Source organism: Nannospalax galili, unplaced genomic scaffold (genome assembly GCF_000622305.1).
Source record: "Nannospalax galili isolate Female #2095 unplaced genomic scaffold, S.galili_v1.0 scaffold810, whole genome shotgun sequence".
NCBI classification, from domain to species: domain Eukaryota; kingdom Metazoa; phylum Chordata; class Mammalia; order Rodentia; family Spalacidae; genus Nannospalax; species Nannospalax galili.
Window position 1 is genome coordinate 2,771,212 of NW_008329132.1, and position 10,604 is coordinate 2,781,815.

The 10,604-nt window shown below is 48.6% G+C and overlaps 1 protein-coding gene across 1 annotated transcript in view; it reads right to left on the bottom strand.

The window, feature by feature from the left end:
- Nucleotides 1-676: 676 nt before the first annotated feature.
- Nucleotides 677-10,604, bottom strand: part of LOC103733379 (dedicator of cytokinesis protein 1) — a 362,643-nt gene continuing 352,715 nt past the window's right edge. The window contains exons 27-29 of the mRNA XM_008832196.3: nucleotides 7,724-7,877; nucleotides 6,355-6,509; nucleotides 677-1,888 (exon numbers count right to left, since the gene is read on the bottom strand). Coding sequence (XP_008830418.2) covers nucleotides 1,793-1,888; nucleotides 6,355-6,509; nucleotides 7,724-7,877 — 405 coding nt within the window. The 3' untranslated portion in view covers nucleotides 677-1,792. The remainder of the gene's footprint in view (nucleotides 1,889-6,354; nucleotides 6,510-7,723; nucleotides 7,878-10,604) is intronic.

Sequence of the window (10,604 nt, forward strand, 5' to 3'; positions counted from 1 at the left end):
GTGAGGTCATGCACGCGCTCATGGGGATGTGTGCACACACTCAGGGGGATGTGTGCACACACTCATGGGGATGTGGACACTTTCTACCTGAGCTCCAAACAAAACAAAACATGAGGAGAGTGGCAGGAATGACACACAAAGTTTATTTCTGGCCTCCACATACACACACACACATGTGTGCCACACACACATGTGCATCCATGCACATATATACACAAGAATGTACACACAAATTATGTTTGAACAAGATGGGTAAGTGCATATGTAAGTGGTTTTTCTTTAATAAAGTAGCATATATAATACATATACATAGATGACTATATATATATATATATATATATATATATATATATATGTACATATGTCTTTTTGAGACAGTGTCTCTCTGTACCCCCGAGTGCTGGGATTAAAGGTGTGTGCCACCACGCCCAGCTAAGAAAGTAACATTTTAGATTTTATGTTAAATGCTTTTTTTAAAAAAAAGAAGTCAACTCTCCAGCACCCACATGGCAGCTAACAACTGTCCGTAACTCCAGTCCCAGGAGATCTGACAGCCTCTTCTGTTCTCCACGGCATTGCACGACACAGGTGCACTTACCTACATGCAGGCAATACATGCATACACATAAAATAAAAATAATAAATAAAATTTAAAGAAAGAAGTCAAACACTAGAAGCCGTTTAAATGACATTTATTTTTCATTGTCAGTGATTAACTTTGAAGCCTCTTAGGGCAGAATCATGATCACAGTAAATAAAAAAATATAGATGATAGAATAAAATATTAGGTTATACAAAGTTAGTTTAAAAAAAAAATCACTGTCCATCAACATTGTCAAGACCTGGGAAAACAAATTTAATTTGTGGGATTTTTTTTCTTTTTTTTTTTTGATGCGGGGTCTCCCTGTAGTTCCAGCTGGCCTGAACTCATAATGTAGACCAGGCTGGCCTCGAACTCACAGAGATCCACCTGCCTCTGCCTCCCGAGTGCTGGGACTAACGGCGAGTGGCACCACGCCCGGATGTTTTATTTTTTTAAACACATTTCCAGCAGTTAAAAATTAAGAACACATATTGAAGATCATTTTCAGAGGGCCACTATAATAAACATCAGGGCCACAAACACTAAGGTGAGTTCTGAGAAACGTCATATATACAAACTTCTGTACAGACTGAGAACAGAGCAATCACCCGATTAAACCACCCCTTGTGGACTATGTAGTCATTAAAGAAAACAGAATGAAAATACATCTTCCTGTGCTTGTCTCTATTTTCCATTTGATCCAGGATTCTTAATGATGTTTCTATTCCATAAATTAGTAGCTGTTCAGTAGCTAAGAAATATCCTATTTTAAATTATGCCAAGGAAAACTAGGAACTTTTCTGAAGTGCTGAACTTGGGTCCTATTGTCAGTTGAGGTTATACTGAACCCATACAAAGTCACACAGCAGATTCAGCAAGGATGGAGTTGAGCAGTCAGCCCTGGAGGGGACTAGAGTCTGGTCTGGGGAGAGAAGGTGAGGATCCTTACACAGTTACTGCACAGCTTCTTTGGGGGAAGGGGTTGGCCTCATCCCTCTCTGACTGACATGTTGGGGCCCCAGTAAAAAAAAATACAGAGCACGCACTTCCTATATTCCCACTGGTGTCCGTGAATTCTTGCTCCGTGGCTACACAGGACTCCTCAGGAAAGGCCATTGCACTAAGGTGAGACGTCCCAGGCCCACGGAGGTAATCTGCAGGCACAGAAGATGCACAGGGAGGAAGGACAGTGTATTCCTCCGAGCATGCTCACTGCACAATCCCGGAGTCCACTGAGGTCTGCTTGCGGGTTGTCTTCGGAGGGGGAGGAGGTGGTGTTTTGCTGGGCAGTGGAGGCGGCAGATGCTAGGAAACATAAATAGGAGGCAGAAGTCACGGTGCTGATGTTTTCACAGAGAAGCACTGTTGCCCTGGTGGGGTCTCACCTGCCCCAGCAGCCTCAGTGGGAAGTTAATCTGAACACTTGGACAGTTACTGGCTCCTCCTGATAACTTGGCTCCATCCTGTCTAGCTTAGAGCTAGCTGCAGCCACAGAATTTTCTGACAGTTGAGTTCCTTCAGTCAACATTCTTTGTCATTTTAGATCTAATGCCACTGATCTACGATGGATCTGCTGTCTAGGGATCAGGCGTGTCCTCGGACAGGCACTCCAGAGTGTGATGAGAGACCCTCACTTGCTTTCTGAATTGACAGCTTAGGCCAGTCCGTAACATTCTCCATTTTGTGGGCCCCAGCTCTCTTTGAGGCTGGGAAGTGGCCAAAGATGACCAGCCGAAGCTGCAGTCACAGCTGTGTGTCAAGGGAACAAGGTACCAGCTGGATTGGCCCGTCTGCCGCAGAGGACTTTAAGTTCCTGCTACAGTTTCAATGTACACGGCCCTCCCATGCCCCACAGGCTCATGTGTTGCTAGTGGCACTGTTTTGGGAAGATGGTAGGGCCCTTGAGAGGCCTTGTTTGAGGAAGTGGGTTTCTAGGGGTGGAGAGGCCTCAGAGTTTATTGCTGGTTCTGTTTCCTGGCCTTTTGCTGCTTCCTGTTTAGCTAAGATGTGAGCCAGCAGCTTCTACAAGCTCTTGCCGCTTCATGGCTGCCTGCCCTAGCCAGGCCTTCCCTTGGGTGATCAACTGAAACCCCTCAAATAATGAGCCCCAACAACCCTCTCCACTCTCAAAGTGCCACTTAGGAGGCACTGTGGAGGTGAGCAAAGTGACCAATTCAGTCTCCAAGAAAGAAAACGAATGTACAACCGCACAGCTGATAGAAAACCCCAACTCACAGGCCTGTCAGGACCAAATGACACAGAAGAGCTGCCCATTGCTCTTAGGACAGACAGGAGGTACCCTGGAGATGTGGCTCCGTCACCAAGGGCACAGCGAGTGGGCAAGTGAGGAAGGTGGCAGGCTGGCAGGGGTGGAAGCCCACGGCCGGCAGAGCAGCCTCAGGAAACCTCAGCACCACCATGTAACTTATGGGCAAGCGTGGACATTAGACTTCCTACAGCCTCTTAGCAGAGGCTGGAGCGGGACTCAATGGGAGAAAAGAGCCTCGAAAGGCAGAATAGTGACACGCCCCTCACTCCTGTTTCCTCCTGATCCAGACAAGCAAATACAGAATCATCCCAGTGTTGAACATATGGAGGAAAAGGGACTTCCGTGGTGATGGCCATTATGAAGTGGAAAGTGACGGGCTCAGAGATGGCTCAGGCGGTAAAGCTCTTGCCATGCAAGTCTGAGGCCCTGAGTTTGGATCCATGTAAAAAGCTAGGTGCAGTGGTGCAAACCTCTAATCCCAGGGCTGGGGAGACAGAGACAGGACGATCCCTGGGGCTTTCTGGACAGCCAGTCTAGCTGAGTCAGTGTCTAGGTTCAGTGAGAGACCCCAATTCAAAAAATAAGGCAGAGAGTGGCTGAGGAAGATACCCAGTGTCAACGTCTGGCTCCCCCCACACACACATGCACCTACACATAGCACACACGCAAACACACATACACCTGAAAGGAATATGAAACAGTATTCTTGTCTTTTTAAAGCTGGCAGGACTTGTGGAAAGAAATGCTGATTTGGGGGCTGGAGAGATGGCTCACTGGTTAAGAACACTAACTGTTCTTGCAGAAGACCCGGGTTCGAATTCCAGCACCCACATGGCAGCTAACAACTACCCATAACTCCAGTTCCAGGGGATCTGACACTGTCTTCTGTCCTCCAAGGGCACTGCACAACACGGGTGCACTTACCTACATGCAGGTATAACACTCATACACATAAAATAAAAATAATAAAATATTTTTTTAAAAAGAGAAATGCTGATTTGATGGTCTAAGCACATCCACTATGTGTGTGTATGTTTATATGGAAAGCTATCCTGATACCCCACAAAGCAATTTCAGGCTGGACCAACACAGCTTGAGGCAAGCACAGCACTAGATGCCAGTTTCCCTTTGTGCCACATAGGAGAATATAGGTTTTATCACCATTAAACAAAATGAAGGCTCACAGGGCTAGTCATACTACAAACCCCTCTGAAATAAATGGCCGCTTAAAATGGCACCAACTAGAGAGAGAGTCGCCGACAAGCCTGAGGCCAATCAATGAGAGTGACAGGAGACTATTGATCACCTCCCACAGTAGATGAACAATCATTATCCAAAAATGGCTCTCAGGGCCCGTGCAGAGGGAGCCACCTGGGGAGATGCACTAATTATGACACACTAACCGCCAGCCTGTCACCTAACTTAAGCTCAGGCTGCAAGTAAATTAGACTGGAAACAAACAGCAAAAGCGATCTGGGTAATTGATTGAATTCGCATACCCTTCATAAGTTGAGCCACAGCCACGGCATAGCAGTCCTTTACTTAATCACTACCAGTGGTGTTCGCAGCTTAGGATGGATCCAGGATTGGAGCGATAAAGTCTTACCCGTGTGGATGTGTGACAGAAATGAACTTGCAATTCCAGGTTCAGAATTCTCAGGTTGTTAGGGAGACCTGGGGGTATCTTTGCTTTTCTAATAAAATAAGGATATAATCCATTAAGCCATTAGGCTACAACACCCTGAGGAAGTCAAGGTTTCTCTGGACTCTCCAAGCATCCTTTTGTGCTAGCATGTAGTTACGAGTGCTTAGAAAGGTCAAGTTTATATTTCATGGGTTGTAATGAGCCCTCTGGATCCTAGAAAATCCCCCTGGTAGGTAACCTGGCTCCTTCTCCAGGGCCAGCTCATCATGGTGATGTCTCTAGGGAGATGTTTTCCTATTTAAATGACACTTTTGGCTTCCAAGTTGGAGAGTAAGCCCCATGTGTGGTTAGTATCCTTAACAAAAGGAATAATCAAATACACAGTTAATAAGCACCCTCTCTCCATCCGTGACTGAATGTGTGTACGTTTGTATGTGTGTAAATGTATGTGACTGTGTGCTGGTTCATGCACACGTGTGAATGCACACATGGAGTTCAGAGTTTGGCATCAGGCAACTTCTGCAGCTGTTCTCTGCCTTATTTTTTGAGATACGGTCTTTCACTGAATCTGGAGCTCACAATGTGACTAGACTGGCTGCCACGGAGTCCTGGGACTCTGTCTCCACTTTCCTAGTGCTGGGCTTACTCGTGCCTGCCAACATGCCCAGCTTTTTCTAAGGGGCTCAAACTGTTTGCATAGCATGCACTTTATTGACTGAACTGCCTCCCTGGTCCTTCTTTCACAAGAAGAAAGTAGAAACTTCACAAGAGCACTCAGTGAGAAAGCCTCACTAAGGAAGGGAAAAAAAGAGGGGGCGAAGAATTTCTACTGTGGATAAAGAATAAACTCCCTGCCTTTTGCAGTAGCTACTACCAACCAGCCCCACATCCTCAGTGCTCTGTGTGGGCTCCATGGCTACATCATTACTTTATGGAGGCTGAATAGCAAAAAATAGGACACACTGTACAAATGTGAACTGGGCTGTTCACTTTTCAGACTGAGCTGATGTAACTTTATAAGGCTGTGAATGATGGAGCCTGGGAGTTGGGACCCGGAAGTGGACATTCCTGTGGCTACTGCACAAATCCTCCCGGAGCTTGCCTCCACACACGCTGAACCCTCAACAACACTGGACAGGCCAGGGCTACAGCAATCCCTGACGGCAGCCATGGGTACCAGGAGCACTGTGTGGAGTTTAGGACTAATCTAATATCTGCGTTAGCAAGCAGGTCTGAGGCTGCTCAGTGGGGAGCACATTAGACTTGATTAAAACAGTGTCTGATGGGGACCAGGCTGGGGGCCAGTGCTGAAGAGAGGTTCAGGCTGGCTACTCACGCCCAGGAGGGTTAGGACTAGTGGAGGAAGCCAGACCAGCACTCTGAGCCAAGATGGAGGTGGGATGATGACATAATGAGGGGATTGCGCCCAGCGTGTCCCCACACTGTGGACCGCCTGTGGCCACCAGGAAGCTTCCAGTGCGAGGACACTGCTGCCCAGAGGAACCATTGGGTCAACTTGGTGGACAACAAAGCGTACCTCCCCTACAGGGCAACAGAGCATTTCAATGCACTCAGACAGACCTCTTGGCAGGAAAGATGCTGTCAAAACCAACAGCTTACCAGAATGGTACCTCGATCAGAAACGACCTCAGAGGCCAGGACAAGCCAGCTGTAAATTCTGAGGCATCATACAGGAAGGTGGGCCTCCCTGTCGTTACCGTTAGGATGCAGAACCCCAGATCGTGCATACCTGAGTCCTGCCTGGGAGCTCTTCTCAAAAGCAATCCAGGTCCAGCCTGTGTTTTTTTTCTTGTAGGCCCAAAGTAAGTCGGCTGCAATCTGAAAGATCCCACTTACCCTCTGGTGGGGAGGAGGCGGCGGAGGCGTGGATGAGCCCATCAAATCCTGGCTTTCCATTAGATTACCATAATCTGTCATGTTGCCTTTGAGGGGCAAAGGGGGTGGGACATCGGCTGCATCGCCCCCAGCCATGCTGCCGTTTAGCTCCAGACCTGGAAAATTGAGATCTAGTTACACTGAGGCCTGTAAATCTTCTGGGCCTGAAGGCTCATGGGCTGCTCCTGACCCCCAACCTGACCCTTGCAAACTCTTTACTCCACAGAACGTGGGCCAAAGAAGCAGAGAAGAGGGCAGGGAGCGATCGAGAATACAAAGACTGGAGGTCCCTTCCAATGGAATGTTCTAGAAAGGAAATTGCCAAGTACCAGCTTGTCTATTGAAGCAGCCTGTCGATTTACTGTGCAAATACTACTGTCCACGTGGCATGTACACAGTTGGAGTGACAACGGCTGTGGACAGCTGAGGCTTTGAAAGGCAGCTTGCCACAGTGGCTACTTGGAAGGTTCCATCCCGTGGAGTCCAGCGAAGGGGTACACAGCCAGCCACCGCCTTGCACGGCTGCCTCAGCAGGGCAAACCATGATTGCAGGACAGCAAGGGGTCAGGAATTGCTTTCCAGAGCCAAAGGGAGGCACAATGGATTATTAAAGCAAACTGTAAATACGGTTATGAACAGAGGGAGGACACCAAGGTGGGTATTATTTTCAGTCTATGTTATGAGTCTTGCAAATAATTTGCTTTATTTTAAATCAAAGAGAGAAAAATGGACATGTTTGCTGATGGGCGGCTTTTGGAGTCTTCCCCAGTGATTATCTGAAAATGGGAAAATCCTGCCAGCAGTGTCAGGCAGCAGATGGGGGAGCTCTGTCACGGAGCCTGGAGAACAGCGGTCATCAACAGTGGCACCTGTGTGCTTGCATCACTGCAGTAAGGTAGAGGTGACGTAACACTTGCCATTTTAACCCTCTTCCAGTGTGCAAGCCCTGGTGGTGATACATTGACAGTGTTGTGCAGTCGCCTATCATCCCAGACAGAAAGTTCTAGGCATTGAGTAACAATTCTTCTGCCACACATTCCTGCTGGACACAGAGGGCCAAGGCCTCAGAACACATCAGCCCCCTGTGCCTCTTAAACCTCCTTTCCAGGGGCTGGACAGGTCCTGGACTGCCCCTCCATCCGCTGAGCTCTGAGGCTGACCGTGGGTTTCCGCCTGAGTTGCTGAAGTCCAGATCCCCCACCCCATCCTTAGGGACTCCCCGGGCGGCGGGAGCTCATCAAGCTCTGGGGCTGCTAATGAGGAAGGGGCCTTCACTGTGGAGCCACGGTCAAGGGGGACCTCAGGGAAGAACAAAGCAAGTTCCACTTACCGGACTGAAGGCTGAAGCTGAGCTTGGCCCTTGGTGTGACTGGTGGGGGTGTCTGCTGGGAGGACGGTGACGTTGGAGACACAGACAAGCGCCTTTCACTTCCGATGACGTTGATCACCTGACTCTTGGGTCTCTGGGGCCGCAGGGGACTTATCTACATTGAAGGGGCAGAATGAACAGGTAAGCTCTATACAGACTGTGCTGACGCCTTAACCCCAGTATCTCATAAAGCGTATCTGCAAGCAGGAGTTTTGCAAAGGATCCAGTTAAGATGATGATGTCATCATCTCACAACTAATGTCCGAATCCAACACTGGTGTTCTTACAACTGCGGATGAAAGTTCCCAGAGAAAAGCGCATCTGAAAACAACATTCCATAAAGGCTGATCAACTGATCAGAACTTCAGTGATGGAGGAACATTTGGAATGTTGCAGGTCCGGGGCCCAAGTACCATTTGTCATGGGCCATCTTCAGCCCCCTAAAGAGCCACTCCTTGCCAACCTTTGTTTCTGACTTAATATCCTGTGACTAACAGATAAAAACCTTTTGGAATGTATTAACAGACTGCCAATGTCTACCAACCAAAATGTTGAGTGTTAGTAGACGGCATTTGAGGCCAATAGCTGAGATCTCTCTTTGCTGTAACCACCTACTTAATGTTTCCACTAATATATTTTAAAAGTATCTTAAATTATAACTTTTCTTTGTTCTGTTACTATTAAAAACTTCATAAAACTATCCTTACTTTGGAACATGGAATTTGGGGTAAGCTGTTTTCCTGGGCCATGGTCGCTCATATTTGGCTCCAGAATAAACTATCTCTTAACCCCTTTGTGGCTCGAGTTGTGTTTTTGTGCCAACATAACCAAGGGGAATTTAGACAGCTGTGTATATAGGGAGATGACATAAGAATTTGAAGGCAAGGACAGGGTGCTCCTGCTACAAAGGGACACCAAGGATGGATGGCCAACAGAGCGCCAAGGGAAGACATAGAACATCCTCTCCCACTGCCTTAGCAGGAGGCAACCCTGTCCACATCTGGATCTTGGACTTGTAGCTTCTAGAACCAGGAAGGAGCTTCCGGTGGTCCCAGTCACCCATGGAGGACTGTACTTCATGGTGGTAGCCTCTCCCCACTCCACAGGGTCTCACAGGAATCCTCTGACCTAGTGAGCAGACTTTCACAGGCTTTAAAAAAATGATAGAGGATTCATGTACCTGGAACTTTCTATGTCGTCAAGGATGACCTTGAACTCTTGATCCCCTCACCTACATCTCTTGAAAGCAGGAGTTACAGGTGCAAACCATCATGCCGGGTTTATGAGGTACTGGGGATTGAACTCAGGGCCTCATGCATGGTAGGCAAGCTCTACCCACTGGGCTACAGCTACAGTCCTTAGCAGGCTGTTGGAGCACAATATAAAAGGGGAAAGCAATCTTAAGCCCAGTGAGTGTGCCCAGGGAAGCTCCCAAAGGACAAGAGAGGAACAGAAGTCTAGAAGCAGCTGAGATCATCAGGCGGGAATTCTCTTCTCTGCTCTTCCTGCTGGCCTAGGGATCACTGCATGCACTTGACTTTTCCCCACCAGAGCCCTTTCCTGGTGTATGTAACATCGGTACATTTAATTCACATATTTTGTACAGCTTGGTCTCAGATCATTACACATCAGGGAACATCGGCAATTACCAAATATTATGTGGTGGGGGCACTCAGAAGACTTATCAACCTGCTTTTCTGTGGGAGAGGAGGCTGCCCCCTCCCCTCCCATGCAGGCAGGTAAGCCAGGACTTGTGCTTAGCTTAATCCTGGGGCTTAAGGGGTGGGGTGAGCTGATTTAGGGGGACAAGAGCAGGTGGACCATCTACCCCAAAAGAGACGGACAGAGCCAGTCAAGACTAGGGATACTGAAACCAGAAGTAGGTGCTAGGGCCTGGGCAGGGAAGATGGAGAGGTCCTCTGGTAAATGAGCATCCCAGACACTGTCCCTCCTCTGTGAAATGGAGAGCCTCCTACAGCCCTGCTGGGGGAGAGTGGAGGAGGGCGGTCTGGAGGCCCAGCTATGAGAGACTCAGCTAAAGGTCAGGAAATTGTTGATGATGCAAATCAAAAAGGAAGCTGAGCCCAGGCCCTCAGGAAAGAGAAAACCATGCTGAAGGATGGGGGGGGGGAGGGAGGGAGAGAGGGGGGGGGGGGGGGAGAGAGAGAGAGAGAGAGAGAGAGAGAGAGAGAGAGAGAGAGAGAGAGAGAGAGAGAGAGAGTAACCTCAGCATTCTGGGAGCAGCAGAGGGTGCTGGGGTCACCAGAGAACATGCAGCTACTCTCCAGTGTGACTCCTTCCCAGAGGCCCCTCTCCTCTCAGCTCTCAGTCCTTTGCCAAAGCTAGCCCTGTCCTGTTGGCAGGCCATGCCAACACCTGCTCCCTGCAGCCTCGAGGAGGAGGAGGCCTACCCACCATACCCAGTAGAGGGTAGGAGGGAGTGTTTCTGGTCTGCTGCTGCAGCCCTGGTCATGCTGAGCCTTGGGTGCACACTGACAGCAAGATCAAGGCTTTGTGCTCTGACCTTACCCCGTATCTGTGATCTCCAGGCCCACATGACACTGCACCTGCTGTGTCATTAGCAGGTGACCTCCAGAGACATGGCCACTGCTGGGAGGGACAGAAATTGCACTGTGAGGGCCCAGCATCTGCTTGGCCTTGGGTTTCTTTTGGCTGTTATTTCTGCTACTTGGCTCCACTTTACCGAGGCCCAGTTTCAGTATCTTAAAATGGAACTTAAATAAAAATATCTGAAAGACTGCAATGCCTGATACTTAGTAAGTTTTCAAAACTTGCTTTGATTAGTCACCCAACCCTGTGGGACGTGAGAGGAGGTCTCTCC